At 37.5% G+C, this 23,470-nt stretch overlaps 1 protein-coding gene and 1 long non-coding RNA gene across 3 annotated transcripts; both read left to right on the top strand.

Moving 5' to 3' along the window:
• The first annotated feature begins 21 nt into the window (after positions 1-21).
• LOC104719155 (uncharacterized) lies at positions 22-2,865 on the top strand. Of its 2 annotated transcripts, none has more exons than XM_010437014.3 (9): positions 22-415; positions 489-537; positions 626-772; positions 882-1,051; positions 1,128-1,311; positions 1,400-1,587; positions 1,672-1,797; positions 1,879-1,991; positions 2,194-2,865. In XM_010437014.3, the coding sequence occupies exons 1-9, from the start codon at positions 391-393 to the stop codon at positions 2,575-2,577; spliced, it is 1,386 nt and encodes a 461-aa protein (XP_010435316.1). In that variant the 5' UTR covers positions 22-390; the 3' UTR covers positions 2,578-2,865. The 2 variants fall into 2 exon arrangements, with proteins under 2 accessions (XP_010435316.1, XP_010435315.1); XM_010437013.3 differs by having other exon boundaries at positions 254-415; positions 480-537.
• A 445-nt stretch (positions 2,866-3,310) lies between these two features.
• LOC147936208 (uncharacterized) lies at positions 3,311-4,331 on the top strand. Its single transcript, XR_015568147.1, has 2 exons — positions 3,311-3,387; positions 4,192-4,331. It is a non-coding gene; the product is annotated as an uncharacterized LOC147936208 (long non-coding RNA).
• Positions 4,332-23,470: the final 19,139 nt, after the last annotated feature.

Raw genomic sequence — 23,470 nt, 5'->3', positions numbered from 1 at the left:
GCCAAACTAATCCAATCATTTGAATCAACCAAACGAATCAATCATTTAAATCTTGATGTGGTGGTACTTCACCATAAAAATATAAATATGTAATTTTTGAGTTCGTTTATAATTAATGTTGGATATTTCGTCTTTTCAATATTTTTAGTCTTGATCTTGGCCTTATCTAGAGGAAAATTTAAAGAAATTTAGATTCGTTAATATCGTTTTATTTTGATGTGAATATTAATATTCCCTAAATAGTAGTAGTAAAGCGAACAAGTCCAACAATACGGATAGATATTGAAAAATGAATTTATATATTTTCTATCAGAAAACAAGATTCTGAAGTTGTAAGTCTGAGAAAAGCTCTGCAACGAAGTACAAAATAAGAACCCTTGTAGGCAAGCCATGGGTGGTGATACTATCAAAGATGGTAAATTTCTCGGATCTTTTCCTTGTTTCTAAGATTGTTTTGCATGTTTGATTTAACTGAAAAGATGTTGTAGAGGAAGGATCTTCAAGATCATCATCATCTCCTTGTTCTTGTTGTTTCAGGTATTAGTAATACTCTTTATCACTATTTTTATTGAGGATGATCATAATCAAGAAAGTGATGATCATGTGTTTTCTTTTTATGTGGCAGTGATGATTTAGGGTTTAAGGATTTCTCGAATCATGTTGCTGATTTGAGAAGGAGAGATAAGGATTACCAAGAGATTCTGCAAAGTCATGATCTGTTGCTCAAAAGCAACAAACGGAGACTTAGACAAGCCAGAAACGATATTTTGAGGTTTTTTTTTTTTTTTTTGCTAATTCATTTCAATTAGAGAAATAATCTGTGTTAGTTCTACTTGGTGATGTGTTTTTTTTTTTTTTTGGCTATGAATTGGTTGATATAGCTATACTCCTGGATCATGGTCTGATGGGAAAGTGAGCGATTATGATGTTCAAAAGACGACATCAATCATACTTATTGGTCCGAAAGGGGCCGGGAAGAGTAGCCTTGTTAATCGGATCACAAGAGTGATTGAAGATGATGAGTTTTCTCCAGATAGAGCTCAAGAATCATGTAAAGTATATGTTTGATTTAGTTTCTATTTTAGAAGTGATCAGTTTAAATCATGTTTTTTTCTATGCTCTTGCAGTTGGTACGCAGTCCAAAGGAGGCACATATTTTGTTGAGGAATATAAGATGCCAAGAGGAGATTCTGCTTCTTTTTGCTTATATGACACTCGTGGCTTGAGCCATATCTCATCATCATCTGATAACACTAGTATGATTGAGAAGTGGATGACAAGAGGCGTGCATCACGGGGAACCTGTCATCTGGTTTTGATTCTTCTTCTTCTATCTATCCTGACTATTCTCCCTTTGCAGTTCTTTTTTGTTAACTTTGTGAGCTTTTTCATATGTTCAGGGCATCCGATAGCTCGGATTTAAAGGATAGACTGATCCGAGATAGTGGTACCGGTTCTGAGATAAGGAAAGTGAACTCTGTTATCTTTGTTGTGGATGCGGTCGAAATCTTGAAATCGATGGAGAGTGAAACGAGCTATACTCATATGGTATCCACTGCCTTTAACTCTCCGTTACTATCGTATAAAGGTTGGTTAGTCCGTTTGTATACAACTGTAAGTTTCAAAACAGTCTTTTACTTTGTTTTTGATCTCAAAGAAGTATGTTTTCTAGATGACAAGCCAGCAGTAGTTATGACTCATGGAGATTTGCTTTCAAGGGAGGATCGTGCCCGAGTCCGAGTATTCCTTGGAGAACTTCTTGGTATCCCACCTGAAAAACAGATATTCGACATTCCAGGTAACAAAATCCATTTCAACCACATTGTTATGCATCTTTCTTGGTTATGAAAATGAATTGCATATGTGTTTTGTTTTATAGAAAGCCGGGACACAGCCACAGCGCTAACAATCTGCAACTTGCTATGCTATAGTCTTGAACATGCTGATAAGAATCTTGTCTTTCTACCTAAAAGGAACTTCACCATACCCAAGGTTTGTGCTTAGTACCTCTTTGATTTTAAAACATGATCGATGTGACAGCCGGTTAGATCTTTTTGTTTCCGGTTTGTTTTGGATCGGTTGAATTGATCCACATTGAATACATTTTAGGACCATATATCGCATACCGGTTTAGATTTTGGGGAATCGATTATTATTATTAGTGTTTAATTTGTGGTTAATGAATTAATTTCAGGTGGGAGGAGGATTAGACATAATATCAATTGCTCTGTTTGTTGTATTCATGACCTTGGCTTCAATGTGGGTTGTTAAACATATTTCCGTAGTCAGCCAAAATGTAGCGAATGAGGCTCAGCACAAACTGCGTACGTTCCCAAGTCCCCGGTTAAACAACCTCACGCATAAGGTCTCGCCAAAGCGTTGCATTGGGCCTCAGAAGATCTTTGGAGGGCCAAAACTTGCCCGTGTTCCAAAACCTGATTCTAAGTCTGTGACTGAAGGTCAGCCTAGCATTGATTTGCACATAGCTCGACGCTTGTGGTTAGACGAGGGGAAAGTGGCCGAGGCGAAACCAAGTTTAGATTGGCGAACGACTCGACGCTTGTGGTACGTTGAGTGAAAAGTATGCAAGCGTCAAACATCTTATTATATGTTAACAATAAAGTTAAAACAGGTTGTTTTAAGAAAACTTGAACTTTTCTGACCGTTCCAATAGGATTCTCTTATTTTGATTTAGTAAAAACTGTATGTGGTTTTATAAGGAGGTGGTACTATTTGACACGATGTGAAACATTCCTAAATCTTTTGTAAGACACTCTACTACTACAGGGTTGATCGGGGGAAACTTTTGAGGCTGTTATTTTATGTTAAGTCAACATTTAGCCAATCAACCTTTACTGGTTTTAAAGTCCCCATGTGTATATTAATCCTCAATTTTCTGTTAAATCTGAATGTCATTTATTTATAGTTAATACCGAAGGCAATTTACATTCATTATTTCATTACATGAAGAAGTATTATAGAACAAAAAAAAAAGGAACATAGATAAAATTTTGTCTTAAGAGCATTATTACCATGACCAAAATTAACTTTTAAGAAAAAAAAATCGTAGGCTGTTGATTTTTGATAGCATTACTATATTACCTACAATAAGGTTAAGAAATTGGACACGTAATCAATCGTAATGGATTCCATTCTAGTATTGTAAAGGCATCAAGATCAAAAACAAATGGAACCACAGTTGAAGCTAATACATAGGTTGACTAGTAGTGGTAGCTAATACATATGAATTTAGGTTGACTGCTCCCTTGGAAGTGGGATACTAAATATAAAAGAAGATGAAGTCTAGAGTAGCAAACAAATAGCAAAGAGAAAAAAAAAGAAATCAGTTTCAGTGAAGATTTTGAAGCAAAAGAAAAGAGTTTGAAAGGTTAAAAAGCTTCTCATCCTTATCTTCTTTGCCATTTTTAGTAGATCTCTGTTTTCTTCTTCCACTTTCCTCTGTTTTCGTTTTCCAATTATAGTATTAGAAAAATATCTTGTCCACCTGTAAAGAATGAAAATTAGATTAACATTGATATCTCTCTTGGTTATTTCTCCGTGAAAAAAAGGAATAACACTGTAAATGGAAGAATAATAACAAAGAAAAATATATAAATAGACCCATCCAAGTTGCCTTTGCCTCTTCTTCCAGTCCATGTCTCCATGTTTGAGTTTGTGGTTCTTTTTAGGATCTGCTCCTTTCTTAGCAGAAGTTTCGTGCTTAGTGTTTGGTTGGTAGTTTTCAAAATTTACAGTGATTTCTTGTTCTTAGTGTTTGCGGCTTGTGTTATCTTTGAGATGTTGTGCTTTGCTCCTTGTCCCAGTTTTCATGATCTGTTTAGATATGATCGCCTTTTGAAAAATTCTATTTAGACGTAAAAAGACGCATCAGTCGTCGTTGTCGCATTTGGGAGTTTGTTTGAGTCTCTATAAATTTTTATGAGTGCTCTTTGCTTGTCGGGTTATGATGTCCTTGGTTCTCGAGAGATTGACTCTCAACATGATAGGAGGAGGTAAATGTTATCTACGGATTGGTTTAGAAGAAAAAGTTTCTCTGCTACCTTGGTTCCACCACATTTAAGGTTGTAGACTTGTTATCTCTGTTTATAGATTAAGGAGTTACCCTCTTTTGATTTGGTTTTGATATGATCTGTTTGTATTTCTAATTCTGTTTATTGTCTCCCTTCGATAGGGCTTAGTTTCCGAGGGAATTCACGGCAGTTGACTTTGGAGACTTCTAGTTGTCCGCCGGCTTAAGTGTCCCTTTTTTGGGCGTTTGTAATCCATGGTTCCAAAACAAGTTTTAATAAAATTTTAGATGACCAAAAAAAACCCATCAAGTTGCTAAACAAAGTCCAATAGATATCGCACATGTACTATTCTAGTTTACATTGATTATTCCGTTACATGAAGGAATTATTACAGAAAAAAGACGAACATAGATAAAATTTTGTTTTAAGAGCATTATTACCATGACTAAAATTACCTCAAGAAAACAAAAATTGTAGGCTGTTGATTTTTTAAAGCATTACTATATTACCTAGAATAATGTTAAGAAATTGGACATGTAATCAATCGTAATGGATTCCATTCTACTATTGTAAAGGCATCAAGATCAAAAACAAATGGAACCAAAGTTGAAGCTAATACATAGGCTGAATGGTAGTGGTAGCTATATTTAAAAGATCATATGAAAACAAAAGCAAAACCATAGCAAAACATAGTAACAATTTTTCCAAAATTGTAATAAAGTTACGAGATTATAATTTTTAAAACATATAAATTATATATTATTAAACACATAAAACAGAAAATTTTGCTTATGTGACCCATGTAAGCGTCTCTATTTTATACTAAAAATCTTCCTAACTCTTTTTCCACATATTGATGGACTATTTTTATTTTCAATGGATGTTAGCCACGCTACGCATGGATTATTATATAATCGCTATTATTATTTTGAAAAAATAACATAAATTAAAATCGGGTTTTCTTATTTTGTTGATGTTCTAACTCTATCATTTGCTCTGTTTTCAGGATGAAGATCGGGTTCACGCATTTCCTTTACCGTATTGTAAAGAGGAGTACGACCCGATGTTGAAGAAGATGGACGACCTCTTCTTCCGTGTTGTCTCTGTTCTCATCGCCTTCATAGCTCTGAGAGGACCGGTGAATGACTTAGTCTCCAAGACACTTGTCCAAGCCATGGGGCTTCACAGATGAGTTCTTCCCATCTGCTTACCTTAAACGAATACATCATTTTCATTTTGAGTGGGAGTGATCATTTGCACCAGATGGACCCAATTAGAGGTGGTTTAAAGAGCATTATTACCATGACCATTAAACTCTAGAAAAACAAAAATTTGTTCAGGGGGCTAATTTTTGAAAGCATTACTTACTTGATTACCTAATTAATTTATTAATTAATTAAAAAGATGCATTAAGAAAAGTTTAAGAATTTGGACATATAATAATAAACTTCACATATACCATTAAAATTCAGTTTTTTTTCTTCTAAAAATACCACTTTTAAGTTTTTTTTTTCCCAAAAATACTACTACATTGTATTTTTTCCCCCCAAAAATACCACAAAATTCAACTAAAGATTTAATACTAAAAGTAAAACTAATCCCTAAATCTTAAAAACTAAACCCTACCTCCTAAACATTGTACCCTAAATCTAAAACTGTCAACCCAAACCTAAAAAAAATTCTACTCCCTTAAAAATCTTTTTTTTTTGTGTGTGCTATTTTTGGAAAATAAAACTTCTGTGGTATATTTGGGAAAAAACTAAAATGTGGTATTTTTGGAAAAAAAAAATATGGAATTTTGAGGAATTGTTCTAATAATAATTGTACACATAATCAATAAGGGAGATTTACTTAGATGTACTCCAAATTAGCTAATATTACCAGAATCAACAAATCTTTTATTTATTACTAGGATATTTCGGGTATTTTCAAAATGTTCATCGTCCCCTTGGTTTATGTTACCGGAAAAAACATAATTACAAAAATGTCATTGCCACGTCAAACGCCACGTCAGAAATCGCTGACGTGTATTAAATAACTCAGTTGTAACGTTTTTACAGAGATAATGACGAGTGAGTTATAGGTATGTTGCGGCTGATTTATGGAAAAAACATTTGAGTAAGAGCGGACGACTGACTTAGAGTATAATTCAGCCAAGCGTTACAGCTGACTTAGTGAAATCTGGCTGAGTTATAACTCAGCCGTCCTTACGGCTGAGTTTTCACCCGATGATTGAGTTGTGAAAACTTTGGCTGAGTTATCACTACGACACGGCTGAATTAACTTTTTCCGGCTGGCTGAGTTATGAAAAACGGCTGACTTATGAGATGCCGTTACGGCTGAGTTATGGTAAAAAACTATAACTCAGCCGTAATAATCTGAGTTATCGTACAACTCAACAATTTTACGGCTGACTTAGTAGCAAAAAATTAATTACTAGAATATCATTCAGTTATGGCTGACATATTTAACGATATGGCTGACTTACATATTTTCAGTTGATTAAGCGGCTGAATTTGGCAGCCATTTTTTTTGTTTTTTAATTACTGTAATGTTATTCTTGTTGTAACTGAATTATAATTTGTTTGATGGTTGATTTAATTAGTGGCTGATTATAACTTGTTTGGTGGCGGACTTGCCACTTCGGACACATCATCCATGTTAGCATTCCATGTCATCATCTTCTCCAGAAATACGAAACGTCGTTCCTTCGACTTCCATCTTCTTCACTTGGATTAAAAGTGATGTTTTTACCTTCTTCTTCACCTTATTCTTTACCTTGTTCTTCATTTCTTAATTTTTCTCATTCTTCTTCATTTTCTTTCATGGATCTAGTTCCGTTAATTGTTGTTTCTGGTAATTGGGTAAAGAAACACAAATATGCATTTGACACCGATGATAGAGGGTGTAGAGTTGTGCAGATAGATGCGAAAACAACACACGACAAGCTTGTGAAGCTTGTTCTCGATGATTACGGATTGAACGCAAGGAAAGATGAAATGGCTAATAAGTCAGCCATGAAGCATTATAACTCAGCCGTCATATAAATCTACGAGACCTTTCGTCTTTCCTTAAGTATTATAACTTAACCTTGAAATAATATAAATCAGACATTCCCTGTCAATAATGACGTGGAATCGTTTGCTGATGTGTATTTTTTTAAATATTTTTTGAATTAAAAATAAAAAATAAACTCAAGGGGTAAATTGTAATTAGACTCAAAACATTAAATATCTGAGCAATTTTTAGAAATTGTTAGATATTAGGAATAAACCAACTTTTGGAATACATCTGAGTAATTCTTTCAATCAATAATGGATTCTACTAATGTAAAAGGCAGATCAAAAACAAATTGAACATGGTGGTAGTGGGATGTGAGCTAATAAATGATTATTAAAACTTAAGATTGAATAAAAGAGATTAGAAAGATAGACTGAGATGTGAATTAAGTTGATTGGTCCCTTTGAATCAACTTATATGTATTACATGAAGGATATAAATTATGGGCTATTTCAAATCCGTACATGGTGGTAGTGGGATGCTACATGTTTTTTAGTATAAAAGAAGACCATGTCTTGTGTAGCGAACAGAAGCGAAAGAGATAGCAACATAAGCAAAAAGAGAGCAGTTTTAGTGAAGATTAAGAAGCAAAAGAGACGGAAAGGTTATAGCTTTTCTTCTTCTGTGTTTTTTTATCCAATGACGTTTTCCTTTGTTTTGTTTTTTTGTTCTTTCTTGTAAATACAGATTCTGGAACAACTCGCTGTGATGAACAAGTCGTTGTGCTGAACAGAGCGTTGTGCCAATCAGGAAGCTGCATCAGATCACAAACGTCTGAGTTTATGACATAGATGTGTGAGCTTACGTGGAAAGACATGAGTGGATGTGATGATGTATCGAGAAAGGTTGTTGACTTGGCATTGAAGATAGAGACAAGCTTATACTTGGAGATATGAAGAATATTCTCTACAACAAATAAGGAAGGGATAAGCTTGAGCAGCAAGCAATTTTCTTATACTTGGAGATATGAAAAATATTCTCCACAACAAATAGGGAAAGGATAAGCTTGAGCAGCAAAGAGTTTCCTTATCCCTTGATACTTGGAGATTCACCTCCTAGGGTTTCTCAAGTCGTGTTTATACATATATTTTATGAGTAGGCCACAAGCCAATTTGAGGCACTCTAAAATATTGATACGTTAGTAAACTTTGATTTGAAGCCATAAAAATAAAGTTTAGAAGATGTGTTCCCAATTCGCTGTGGCGTTAATCAGGGAGGTGGTTAAGTGCACGGAGAATTGTTCTCATTTTCTTAGATCTACAGTGGTGAGAGTTTAGATAGAAAAGAGAGAGGGTTGGATTTATTTTCTTAGATCTACACAGGTGTGTGTTTAGATAGAAAAGATAGAAGCTTAGATTCATTTTTAGTCGGGATCAATCCTATTGAGAGTAATATGTTGAGTAAGGGCCGAGACAAAATTATATCATTGTAAGAGATAAATTTTATTAATAAGATTGAAAAGAAAAGCGTTGACTTGACGCGTTTCAATTGTAAATCAGTGTGTTGTGCTTCTCTATACCTTAACATTTCTTTCATCTGTTTCCATCTTATAATTATTCTCTTTTCTTTGTTTCAGGATGAAAATAAAATTTACTCGAGTTTCCGTTGCTAAAGAGGACTATGAGTATATGAGGCAATGTTGAAAATGATGGATGAGTACGGTCGGAACTATGTTCAAGGGTTCACATGACTCGTAAAGCTTAGCACGAATGATTACCTAGTTACAATATATATATATATATATATATATATATATATATATATATATATATTGGAAAATGTTTATTGGAAGACCTATATTGAAAAGATGATATGAAAACAAAAACAAAACCATAGCAAAACATAGTAATAACTTTTTTCGAAATTGTAATAAAAGTTAAGAGATTATAACTTTTAAAACATTTAAATTATATATTATCAAACACATAAAACAGAAAATAATGTTTGATACAAGTGTGCGTATGTTCGTAAAACCAAAATGAATCAAAAAGAAGATTTTGCTTATGTGACCCATATAAGCGTCTCTATTTTATTCACTAAATTCATTCTTTTGGGATGAAGCATTGGCTCCCTCGGCGAGGCAATGGAAGAAAATTGTAGTTGCAATTATTGTTGTGGCTATCCTTACATCAGCAATAAGTGCTGTTTACTATATATTTTATTGATTGGGTGATGTCCTCGTTTAGAGATTCTAGATTTCATATTTGGCTTCTACTAAGTTTCTGTTTCTAATATGTCAAAACTCAAAAGCTAAAAGAGTAAGAACTAAGAAAGTATGTCCTTCTTATTAAACAATTAAATAAAATAAAGTTTTATTATTATTTTTGATGATGCTACATGAAAACCTACTTAAATCAGTAGAGCCACAAATTCTACTTAACAAAAAAAAACACACACACATAAAAAAGAAGATAATAGCACTGTATAGTACATACTATATAAAATAACATTTAAAACTGACAATTGAGAGAGAAAAAAAGAAAAAGAAAAAAGGGAGCTACTTATTGAAATTACACGGTTACAAATTAGTCGTCTTAATTGTAATCTCTCAAGGAATCTTGAAAATTATGTTAACTTTTTATTAATTATAGTTATGATCCATTTTGAGACTCACCATCTAAATATCATTAGACAAATCATTTATTAGAGGATTGACGACTGCAACTTTCCCTTACTTAATCAAAAAAAAAAACTGTCCCTAGCTTTTTTCTTTCTTCTGAATTAAGTTTGCCTTTTATCTAATACATTGAATTGAAAAAATTATGTGTTTTTTTTACCCAAATGTATATATTTCTTCTTCCCAGTATGATATACTTCATTGTTAGTGCATATACAAGATATTAAATATATAGACAAAGGATAGACAAGATATTAAATTCTACAGACTATTTGAAATGTCCTTAGCTTTTTCTTCCCAGTTTGATTTACTTTCTCCTTGCATGCATTGAAATTTTAAATTATTTCTTTACCAGATGATCTTGGTTTTTTTTTTTTAAGGGTTTTCGTACTACATTTGGTCATGATTTGGTATTAGAAAAATATCTTGTCCAGTAAAGAATATAAATTAGATTAACATTGATATCTCTCTAATTATTTCTCCGCAAAAAAAAATATATATTGTAAGATGGGTCAATTTGCTGAATAACCAAAAAAAAATTAACAAAGAATATAGTCATTGATGTTTAAAAAATTAAAAAATTAAGATTAAGAGTAAGATAAATTACTATTTTGGATTGTATGGTTTAAGAGTAGTGATGGATGGGAATGGACGGCAGTAGTGGTAGACAATGGCCTGGTGGTGGTCTGGCACTGGTCCAGTGATGCTATGGCGGTGAAACGGCGGTGTTTCGGTGGTGTCCTGGTAGTGTTTCGGTGGTGGTATAGCAGCTGGAGGTGATGTGATAATGGTAGAAGATGGTTATTAGAAAGCAGAGGGGGTAGTTTATGCTGATAGAGGTGTGTGGTAGAAACAAATTGATATATATTATATATTAGATATATGATAAGAGTAGTTACTTAATTAATTTTAGTTTTTTTTGATTAGTCTTGCCAATAACAAAGAAAAATATATAATAGACACATCAAGTTGCTAAACAAAGTCCAATAGATATCGCACATGGGCTTATTAGTTACCCACAGAAACAGTGGTCTCGTTTCGGTTAATAAATTTTGTTATCGATCAGTTATGTTAGAATATTACACCAAAAAAAAAAATTATGTTAGAATAAAAAGTTATTGCAAATACAGTAAAATAATTATATTATACTAAACTAGGTACATATCCACGCTACGCGCGGGTTACTGTTTTCGTTTTTGTTGTTTATTTTTTTTGTTTAGTATTTTTGTATTTTGACATTTGTTTATAGAATGCTTTGTATAGATTTTTAAATTATGTGTGTTTAATAGTAATCGCCTCAATAGATATTTCATACTCTATAATAGATGTTCAAGGAGTAGTATGATTCTAATTCCTTATTCTACCTGCACGAGTTGCAACAACTACTACTAAATCAACAACTTGTACAACAACTGTAATTAATGTAATTAATCTAAATGAGACATAAGTTATAAAATAAAAAATGAGTCAAATCAATTGATTGGATTATTAACATAACATCCCGAATCTTTCGAAATATTACCAAATATGCAATCAAATAGTATTAATCATTATCCAAATTATACTTCAAATATTAAATGTCTGATTTGAAAAACCAAAATTTGCGGAAAAAAAAATCAGTAAACACAGCATTAGGAAATCAATCTAAATTTATATTTCTGTATTTTAGTAACTACCATATATAAACGAAAACATCAACAAACCATTAGGAAATCTATACTTATTTTCTAACAGAATTTTATATACTTATATATATAATTTAGATATTTAGATTGTTAGGAGCATATTACTATTTTCAAACTAAATATTACGTGATTAATGGGATTGTATAAAGATTACTACTTATCAAACCTAATAACTATCTATAAATCAGCCGACTTCTTTTAGTATAAATATTGTAGTGATCAATATCATTTTTTATTCACTAAAAACTCTCAGCATCTCTAGATAGAAAAGCGATAACAAAAAAGCTGGCTACACATTCCGGTCACCTACCTCAAACCTTCCTAGTGCAATAAAGTGAAAATACTTCATGTGAAGCAATACACTGCACAATGAGAAGACACCTATTTAAGTTTTTCGTGCTGATTATATCTCTCATGAGATAAGAATTAATACTCAATTATATCTCTCATATCACTTACTAATCTTATCTATTTTAAATTTCTTTGTTCTTAGAGGTCAAAAATGCATCTTGCAATGACGAATGCATATGTCAATTGATATAAGAGATTTCTGAAATTTGGAGAAATCATGGTGTTACGAGAAATTTATTATGGTTCCCGGATAAAAAAATTTTCAGAGCACTAAGCATAGGACATTTTGTTACAATAAAATTCAGGTTATAAACTTATTTTAAATAAAATATTATTTGTTGGTAAGTGTTGTTTATACTTAAGTAGCAAAAATATCTTAGGATTAATTTGAGGTTTGGAGAATACCAGTGAAGTATCGATATGATCTATTTCTAAATTTGAACAAAGTTTTATAATGTGAGTAGTCTTAATTAGTGTTCTTAATTAGTGAAAAACGATTCGATCCGTTTTTTTTAATAATAAATAGTAATAATAAAAACACTAAAACTAGTGGTTTCATACTCACTAGCCATCTAACCACAACCAACAGCGGAAAACAGATACTAATAACCAATAAATAATTCAATCATAAACTAATTATCCAAACAACATAAACCAGAGAACCATCATTCCTAAACAACATTCTAGGACTCAACTCTAGCAACCTAACAGAAGCTAGACAACCAAGCGAATCACTAGAACATCCTCCTCTTCATTGCCTTGATTACACGATCACACTTTGCTCTTACCTGCATCACAAACACAAATTGCAATGCATGAGTATTTTATAAACACTCAATAAGGCAATCCTCCCATCTACTGGGCTATACACACAAACAATAGAGATACTCTAACCATCAAACAACAATCAACAAACAAACCAGGCTTTTCATCGACCGACACAAAGCTTGCATCGACAAACACCATCAGGGACCAGCATCGACCGACACAGGGTATGCATCGGTCGACACAAGGTTCAACTGCATCGACCGATGCCCCCACTTGCATCGATCGACACATGCTCGACATCACGCGGAAACCCTAATCACATCGACCGACGCCTCCACATGGCATCGATCGATGCTCCTAGGTCAAACCGCGCCGTCCTCGCACTAGCATCGACCGACGCACATAGTGCATCGACCGATGCTCATGCTGAGCATTGTTTTCCTCGAAGCTTCTCCCCGGATCTCCGTTCCTGCAACCACAAGAAACGATCCCAAGCCATAAGAAAGCTTCCCAGCGCCTCAAACAACATACTAACAAGCCTAACAACGCAGAAACAAACAGATCAGAGTAATCTCCAGCCTAGATAAGCCATGGTCATGCACTTATCTTTGACACAGAAGGAATCCGACCCAAACACAGGAAGAAAACGTTCCTAGGAAGTTCCTACAACGATCACCGCTACAGATCTCTACAAGAACAGCTCAAATCTCCCAAAAACCTCAAGAACGCTCAAGAACACTTTCTCTCTTCTCTTTTCTCTCAAAAACGGCTAAAGTCGTCTAATGAGACAAAAGAACGACTTAAGGGTTTTTTTCCTTTCCCTTTTCCCAAAACGCAGCGTTTAACTTAAGTCAAAACGTAGGAAATTGAGTCAGCCCGCCACAAAGGCCACACAATGGCTAAACAGCCCGCCACAAAGGCCACACAATGGATAAACAGCCCGCCACAAAGGCCACACAACGACTAAACAGCCCGCCACAAAGGCCACACAATAACTCAAAAGACCGCCACACACGGCGCAACGACTCAAAAGACCGCCACTACGGCCACACAAGCCCCTCTAAGGCCCTCTGCCACTAAAAATGGACAAATTCCAACTCACATAAGACTTTCCATTTTTTAGCACTTCCCATTTCTGTAAACTTTCCACTTATAGAAACTTCTAAAACAGGAAACTTTCCAACAATACACTGCCTCGCGGAAACTTTGTACCCCAAACACCACCTCATCTTGTAATTTAGTCGCACAACCAACCACCCAAGCGACAAAGTAAACAAGAGAGATGGGCTGGGATACTCCATTCCCGCTCTAGCCACGAATTACATATGGGACCAGGCTAGGCAAGCTCAAGTCGCGACTTGCTTCTCATACCACTTCTTAAACCTTGCCTTCATCCTCGCCTCAGGCTCCCAAGTTTGCTCCTTAACACCATCACAGTCCCAAAGGACTCTCATCAAAGGAATCTTCTTCTTCCGAAGTTCCTTGATCCTCCTCCCGAGAACCCTCACTGGTCTCGCCTCCAAAGTCATGTTAGGCCAAAGATCCTCAGGAATCTTAGCCAACAACTGATCATCCTCACGGAGAAACTTCCGCAACATAGACACATGAAAAACCTTATGGAAAGCACGCATAACCTCAGGTAACTCCAGTTTATATGCCATCGGTCCAACTCGTTCAATAACTCTGAACGGACCCATATACCTCGGACTCAACTTAGTCTCAGTCAATGACCTGTTTGGACCCTGCAACATGGCCATCTTGAGGTACACTCTATCTCCAACCTGAAACTCAAGATCTCTCCTCCTCCTATCGGCATAACTCCTCTGCCGATCCTGAGCTTCCTTCATGTTCAGCTTGAGAACCCGAATCTTCTCCGAGGTCTCCTGAACAAAATCTGCCCTGTACATGCTCCTCTCCCCCACCTGAGACCAGCATAACAGTGTATGACATGGCCTCCCATACAAAACCTCATAAGGTGCCATGCCAATACTCGCTTGGTAATTGTTGTTATAAGCAAACTCTACCAATCTCAAATGATATGCCCAATGGCCACCCCAATCCAACACACACATCCTCAGCAAATCCTCCAATGTCTGGATCGTCCTCTCTGACTGTCCATCTGTCTGGGGATGATAAGCTGTACTCATATGCACCTTAGTGCCCATCTCTGCCTGAAATGCCCTCCAGAACACCAAAGTGAACTTGGAATCCCTATCAGACACAATACTCGTTGGCACCCCATGCAACCTGACTATCTCCTTCACATACTTCTTAGCCAAGACTGCTGCTCCATCAGTCTTCTTAATGGCCAGAAAATGTGCCGACTTAGTCAACCGGTCCACAATGACCCAAATAGCATCAAACGTCCTGGACACTAGCAAACCTACCACGAAGTCCATAGTAATCATATCCCACTTCCACTCTGGAATGGGAAGACTCTTCAGCAAACCACCTGGTACCTGATGCTCAGCCTTCACTAACTGACACACATCGCGACCCAGTGATAGTACCTCTTGAGATCTCAGTACATCTTAGTCGCTCCTGGATGAATAGAGAACATGCTAGCATGAGCCTCTCTCAAAATATCCTGCCTCAACTCCTCATCCTTGGGCACACAGATCCGCCAATGCACCAAAATAGTACCATTAGCCGAAACCTGATACTCTGAATCAACATCCTTTGAGGCATTCACCAGCCCCAAATCCGACCCCTGAGCCAACCGCACTCTGCTCAACAAATCTGCTCTATCAGCTGCAACCAAACCCAACGGCTCCTGAGAAACTGCACACAAGCTCAACGCACTGATCTCTCCTATTAGAGAATCAATATCTTGCTCCTGAGCCGAAGCCGCCCGCTTCCGACTCAAAGCATCTACAATCAAGTTAGCCTTACCAGGATGATAAGCTATCTCCAGATCATAATCCACCACCAGCTCCATCCACCGCCTCTGCCTCAAGTTCAGCTCGGGCTGAGTGAATATGTACTTCAGGCTCTTATGATCTGTAAACACTTGTATCTTTGCACCATAAAGATAAGATCTCCAAATCTTCAGGGCAAAAACCACAGCACCTATGTCCAAGTCATGAGTAGGATAGTTGTCCTCATGCTTCCGCAACTGCCGCAAAGCATAGGCAATCACTTTCCCATGCTGCATCAACACACATCCCAAACCCACTCTAGATGCATCTGTATAAACCACATAAGGTTCTTCCTACTCAGGCAAAGCCAACACCGGAGCAGTAGTCAACATCTCCTTTAGGCTTGCAAAGCCCTCCTCACACTCCTGTGACCAGACAAAAGAAACATCCTTCCCCGTCAACTTAGTCATAGGACGTGCTCTGCTCGCAAAACCCTGCACAAATCTCCTGTAATACCCTGCCAACCCGAGAAAACTCCTGATCTCTGTGGCATTCTGCGGTCTAGGTCAATCCCTGATAGCCTGAATCTTCTCCGGATCTACAGAAACCCCATCTGCAGACTCAATGTGACCCAGAAAACCCATATCACGCTGCCAGAAACTACACTTGCTTAGCTTAGCAAACAACTTCTGCTCCCGCAGCTTCTTCAGGACTGCCCTCAAATGCACTGAATGCTCTTCAAGACTCTTAGAATAAACCAGGATGTCGTCGACGAAAATGATGACAGACACGTCCAGAAACTCCTGAAACACGCTGTTCATCAATCTCATAAACGCAGCTGGTGCGTTAGTCAACCCAAACGACATCACCACAAACTCGTAATGCCCATACCTTGTCCTGAAAGCAGTCTTCCTCACATCCGCCTCATCTATTGGGATCTGATGATAACCCGACACCAGATCTATCTTGGAGAACTAAGTAGCACCTCTCAACTGATCCAACAACTCGTCAATCCTCGGCAGAGGGTACTTGTTTTTCACAGTGACCCGTTTGAGACCCCTGTAATCGATACACAAGCGGAAACTCCCATCTTTCTTCTTAACGAATAACACTAGCGCTCCCCACGGTGATATAATAGGACAAATGAAATTCTTGCTCAACAAAATCCTTTAGCTGCTTCTTCAGCTCTGCCATCTCTGTTGACTGGAACACATGCTCAAACTCCTCCACAACCGGAATACCGCTAACCGTAGACTTCCCCACTGACTCCGGCATAGATATAGTAACCAAATAAGCCTCACGTCCCTTCTCGATCATCTTCCCAGCCTGAATGGCCGATATCACGAGACTCCCCGAAGTCGGTCTAATTCCCTCATAAACCAAGTTCCCTCCTGAGCGCTCAAACTCAACTCTACCCCGATGACAATCCAGATGAACCATATGCCGATGCAACCAGTCCATCCCCAAGATGACGTCATACAGCAAATCCGCAGGCCAAGACCCTCCTGCGATCTGAATATCGATACCCCTCGCTCCACCAATGACCCTCAGAAACTTGTCTCCAGCAACTCTGACAACTTCTGTACGCTCTCTGGGATCTCCCACAATACCCGCACTCTCTGCACACTCCGGGGTAATGAAGTTATGAGTAGCTCTAGAATCAAAACCTAACATTTTATCACAGGACAACATAAAATCTGAACTCACAAGACAAAGTACCAGAAATTATACCTGTGATCGCCCCGACACTGGTTCCACCAGTCTCGACGGTCGTGTAAACCCGTGGCGCCTGCTCAATCCGTGCCACCTGCTGCCATCCCGGTTGCACCTACAGCAACGCTACCACTGCTACCGCCTGCAACTTGAGACAATAGGGCCTGATGTGCCCTGGCTCCGTGCAATGATAGCACACACGATCTGCTGCCGACGGAGCACTCCTCTTGGGACAGCTCGCAACCTTGTGATCCTTGCCTCCACACCCGAAGCAACTCGGACCATCCGGCCTCAGCGTAGCCTCCCATCTCCTCTTGGTTCCCTGCGCAGGCTTGCCGCCCTTGCTAGAACCCCCTGATGTTGAGCCCCACTAGGCTGACCTGTTAGGCTAGCCGCTACCGACTGTGCCCGGATATCCTCCTCAATCCCTGCTGCAGTCTCAACCAGCTCTGCATGCGTAGTATAACTCCGCCCTCTACAGCGAACCCTCAAATCGTCATGTAGGGCCCTCAAAAATCTCCTGATCTGAGCCTCCTCAGACTCCATATCCTGACCCCCATACCTCAGAAGTCGACTGAACTCCAAGTCAAGCTCCCGCACTGACCGAGTCCCCTGATCTAGCTGAAGGAACTGCACCTCCAACCTATCCAGTGCCTCAGCCCAAGTCATCTCCCTTTGCACTCTCCTGACTGCCACAGAACTCCACCACAACTGAGCATCACGAGTCAAATGGTGGACCCCAATGTCCACCCAAAACTCCTCAGGACATCTCAGAGTATGGAAGTTACGTTCCACACTCGTCCTCCACGCCTCTGCAGTGGTAGGATCAGTACCTCCCGAAAACCGCTCGGTACGAATACGACCCATCTCTGTCAGCATGCTGATATAACGAGAATGGACCCTCACATCCGCAACCACTGGCTGCCGCTCCTCCGCCACCACTGGTGGCACTACCTGAGCCTGAGCCAGTGCCACTGGCGGCAACCGCTCAATCCACTGTGCCAGCAAACCCGCAAGGTCAACACCCGGGACTCCACCCACTGGAACTCCCACACCTGGAGCCCTAAAATCACTGGCCACTGGAGCATCAACACCACCCCCTCCGGCCACACTCACGGAATCCCCCTGGACACCCTACGACTCGCCGACACCCTCTGCTGTCACACTCTGGTCATCGGTCTCACTAACCACTGGGGCTCTCCCCCTACCACGACTGCGTCCGCGTCCACGACCACGACCAGCAACAACATCCTCTCTAACCATCTGCACTACAATGAACAGAAGGCTAAGCACACAATTAATGGAACACAAAAACATGAACTCACCGTGGAATCACACTGTAGGCTCGAAGAGGATGTTCTAGGACTCCATGCCACACACAATTGACTAACTCATATAATCAATCAACACATGCAATCCCAACATCAACAACAGAAACATAGTGAACCCAAACCTAGAACCGTAAAGGCTCTGATACCAAACTGAAACGACCTGACCCGTTTTTTTTTTTTAAATAATAAATAATAATAAAAAAACACTACAACTAGTGGTCTCATACCCACTAGCCACCTAACCACAAACACAACCAACAGCGGAAAACAGATACCAATAACCAATAAATAATCCAATCATAAACTAATGATCCAAACAACATAACCCAGAGAACCAGCATTCCTAAAAAACATTCTAGGACTCCACTCTAGCAACCTAACAGAAGCCAGACAACCAAGCGAACCACTAGAACATCCTCCTCTTCATTGCCTTGATTCCACGATCACACCTTGCCCTTACCAGCATCACAAACACAAATTGCAATGCATGAGTATTTTATAAACACTCAGTAAGGCAATCCTCCCATCTACTGGGCTATACACACAAACAATAGAGATACTCTAACCATCAAACAATAATCAACGAACAAACCAGGCTCTGCATCGACCGACACAAAGCTTGCATCGACCGACACAAAGCTTGCATCAACCGACACCATCAGGGACCAGCATCGACCGACACAGGGTATGCATCGATCGACACAAGGTTCAACTGCATTGATCGATGAACCCAGTTGCATCGATCGACACATGCTCGACATCACGCGGAAACCCTAATCGCATCGACCGACGCCTCCACATGGCATCGATCGATGCTCCTAGGTCAAACCGCGCCATCCTCGCACTAGCATCGACCGATGCTCATGCCGAGCATTGTTTTCCCCGAAACTTCTCGCCGGATCTCCGTTCCTGCAACCACAAGAAACGATCCCAAGCCATAAGAAAGCTTCCCATCGCCTCAAACAACATACTAACAAACCTAACAACACAGAAACAAACAGATCAGAGTAATCTCCAACCTAGATAAGCCATGGTCATACACTTACTTTTGCCACAGAAGGAATCCGACCCAATCACAGGAAGAAAACGTTCCTAGGAAGCTCCTAAAACGATCCCAGCTACAGATCTCTACAAGAACAGCTTGAAATCTCCCAAAAACCTCAAGAACACTTTCTCTCTTCTCTTTTCTCTCAAAAACGGTTAAAGTCGTCTAATGAGACAAAATAACGACTTAAGGGTTTTTCTCCTTTCCTTTTTCCCAAAACGCAGCGTTTAACTTATGTCAAAACGCAGGAAATTGAGTCAGTATCGACCAATGCTCCTCCAGCATCGATCGATACACATCTCAAACCGGGATTCCAGTTCGCGGATGTTATACGAGAGAAGTATCGATATGATCGATTTCTAACTTTGAACACAGTTTTATAATGTGAGTAGTCTTAATTAATGTTCTTCGTTCATATATTTTCCATACTCATTAATTTTGTTTTCCATATTTTGTAGAGATCATTGAAGGAAGCATCATGGGACAAACGTTTCTAATTGTTTTTCTTCAGAATATATAATTGGTTGTACCTTTTTAATATACTAAACATGTATGATGACGTCTATATTGTTATTTTACTAAACAAACATTCAAGATTTTAAAAAGAGATCTTACCTTTGTTTTAGAACACTAATTGCTATCCGTAGTTTGGAAATGCAAAAGTATTGTTAAACCAAGATCGAAATGTCCATAACAAAATACTCTATTTAATAGTATAGATATTTACTAATATTTACTATAATAATAGCTACAAACACAAAAAAATCTACTTTAATTTAAACAATCTAACTACGTTTATAGATATATAGGCAATTAGTTTACGAAATCTCAATAATTCTATATTATTTTGAATATTATAATTCTATATTATTATTAGTTTAGACAGTTAATATATTTTCTAAATCTAATATTAACTATATATTCTTATCCCAAATAAAAAAAGTAGTAGAGTAAAATGTTAACTAAAAATAAAATAGTTAATGTAAAGTTATTTTAATTGTAAAAATAAAATATATTTTTACAATATTAGAAAAGAACCCTTTTTTACAAATGGGTACTTAACATTATTTTTAGTGTATATCACTAATAAAAAATTAAATTATATAAGATAAAACATATTTAATATGGTGTAGCCAAATTATTTTAATTCAAGCTAAATATATTATTTGAGATTTCATTAATTATTTTAATAAGTATGATAGTCTAATATTTAAAACGCAGTTATGAGATAGAAAATCATATATGAGACTAGACTAGAGGTGTCAAACGGGCCGGCCTGCGTCCATCTGGCCCGTCCGCAGCGGACAATTTCTATCTTTTGGACTGCAATGGGCCGGTCCGCTAAACCCGCGGACATAAAAGTTATGTCCAAACCCATCCCGCTAAGTCCAGCGGGTTAGCGGACTGGCCCGCATGCCTAAATAATATATTAAAAATAAAGCAAAATTAATAAATAATATATTAAAATAAAGTAAAATTAATAAATAATAATTAAAAACAATTTTAAATAAAATCAATGTTTATATTAATTTTTCTAGATGTTTTTAATTTTTTTACATTAAATTTATTTGTGTTACCACATACATTTAAAAGATATATATTTAAAATTATATACAAATAGCTATGTATAACCCGCTAAAACCCGCAATCCATTTAAGTTAGGCCCGCAAGGCCCGCTTTTTAATGGGCCTAAGATTTAATGTCCATACCTGCCCCGCTAAGATACTATTTGGGTTAGGCTTAATTCATTTAAAATTAAATTTTGGGAAAAAGCAGAATGTTGTTATGGCAACTCCCTCAAGACTTTGGTAATTCCATAATATAAGATATTGGGATTTGGTAATTCCATAATCTTTTTTTTTTCTTAAAGAAATTCCATAATCTTTTCAAGCTTCAAAGACCATTATGTTCTCTCGATCATCTTATTTAGTTTCTTTCGTAAATAGAATCCGTTTTGATTCACCTTGATTGTAAGTCAGGTCGGGTATTCACCTACAATATGTGTGAGGTTTTGGAACCAGTTACGTATGTGACATGTATTTTTGGATCCTCTAGAGTTTCACGGATCTACCACATCTTGGGAAGATTGTTACAGAAACGCGGAAGAACTGTTGGTATTCTCGAAAAGTTGTTCAATATTTTCGTCAAACTGTTGGTATTCTCGAAAATGGACCAAGAGAATGGGGAATGTGTTAGGATAGTTGCTTAATAATGGTAAGCAGTTAGATTTTTCACCAAGCTAGGCATTATGCTTGGGACATATATACTCTATGAGAAGGTAAATTACTATTATACACACATTTTATAAATCTAAGCTTTTTAGTACTTTGTTATATAATATTATAATTACAAGAATATCTGAACAAAAGGGCATGTTTTGAAATATTAATCAATCAGTACGAGGCTAGGAGTAGGAGTTGTTCACAAAACGGCAAGACTAAGATTCATAATTACACTAGGACCTTGTATAGATTTTTCCTACGATTTTAACTAGATTCACACCCGCGTGTACCTGCGGGTTGTTTTCTAAAATAATTTTGTTTTATTTTAATTTTCTTTTTGAAAATATAGCCTTAGTAGAGGTAACTATTTGTTTTGTTATCTGTAAAGGCAACTATTTTTTTTTTTAAAAGGTAATATAGCCTCAGTTTATATATCTACGAATTATGAAAATATTATAGGTCTCGAAGTCATTAATTCATGGCAATTTTATCGTAATATTTTTTTATCAAGTTATGTGAAGTCCAAATATGGAAGGGAAAAAGGCATAAAAGTGGGGAATTGAGATTGCATAAAATCAACACGTTCCCTTCGTGGATTCAACTTTATCAAAACCTCATGGTCTTTTTTTTATTGTACCATTTATCTTCCAATTATTATTATTATTTTTTTTTTTTGGCTCAACATCAACTTTCATTCACTAAATCATGTGACAAATTGTTTATTCTCTCTTACAACACTTTTAATCCACCTAGGCTCTAAAGTGTATAACTTGGGATCATAGTTCTCAAAAGAGAGAGATTCCCTTGCTACCCTATCAGCCACTTTATTACATTCCCTTGGTGAGAAAACAAGTTTGAATTCCCTAAAGTTGAGGAGCAGGTCTTGAATGTCTTGAAGCATAGGAGCACACACTGGACAGATTTCAGCATTGTTGATCAATTTGACTGCTCCCAAAGAATCTGATTCCAGAATTATACGATCATAGTTAAGACGTGAGAGAGTCGATAGCGCCCTTCTGATTGCCTCTAGTTCAACCTCCAAGACGGTTCTAGTCATTCGGATAGATTGTGCTCCTAACCATAAAACCTCTCCATTTGTGTCCCTAAGCACCCACCCTGTTCCACTTCGCACATCTACACCGTTCCAGGCACCATCAGTATTACATTTAACCCAACCACCTAGAGGAGGATTCCACTTAAGGTGATGTGTTGCTCTCTCTTCAGGTTGTCTTCCCTCCGTTTCCTCAGGACCTTTTCTCTGACTCCATTCTTCAGCATCCTCTAAAGCTTTCTTCATCGTGTCTTGAGGATTAAAGTCCTTTCCCTTAAAAATTAAATCGTTCCTGGCTTTCCACAATCTCCACAATAACCAAGGAATAATTTTATCCAGCTCTTTAATATGAGGAGCATGAGAGTTGATATTCAGCACATGATCGGTATTAGAATAGAAAGAATTAGACCAGATACCACTTGGAGGAGCCGGAATAGGAGACAGAGCCCAAACCTGACGAGCATACGTACAAAGGAACAATAGATGGTTAACAGATTCTTCTTCGTGAGGACACCTTGAGCAACTTTTCTCTCTTGTCAAATGTCGATAAGACAGATTACTCGCCACTGAGAGACAATGAGTCAATTGGGACTGGTATCCGTATGCCACACTTGACTAATAAGGGGATTTAGACTGGGCTGGTCCACTTCTTGTATACGAGATCGGGTTGATATGATATGCGTTTGTACCCAGTAGCCAGACTTCACAGAGTAATGACCAGTCCGTGCATAGTCCCATG

Source organism: Camelina sativa, chromosome 10, assembly GCF_030686135.1.
Source record: "Camelina sativa cultivar CO46 ecotype springtype chromosome 10, ASM3068613v1".
Lineage (NCBI taxonomy): Eukaryota > Viridiplantae > Streptophyta > Magnoliopsida > Brassicales > Brassicaceae > Camelina > Camelina sativa.
This window is presented reverse-complemented; position numbering and strand designations above follow the sequence as displayed.

Coding starts and splice junctions, on each gene's coding strand:
- LOC104719155 (XM_010437013.3), top strand. CDS start 391: ATGGGTGGTGATACTATCAAAGATG. Junction 1,588..1,671: donor TCCGTTACTATCGTATAAAG/GTTGGTTAGTCC, acceptor TATGTTTTCTAG/ATGACAAGCCAGCAGTAGTT. Junction 1,798..1,878: donor ACAGATATTCGACATTCCAG/GTAACAAAATCC, acceptor TTTGTTTTATAG/AAAGCCGGGACACAGCCACA.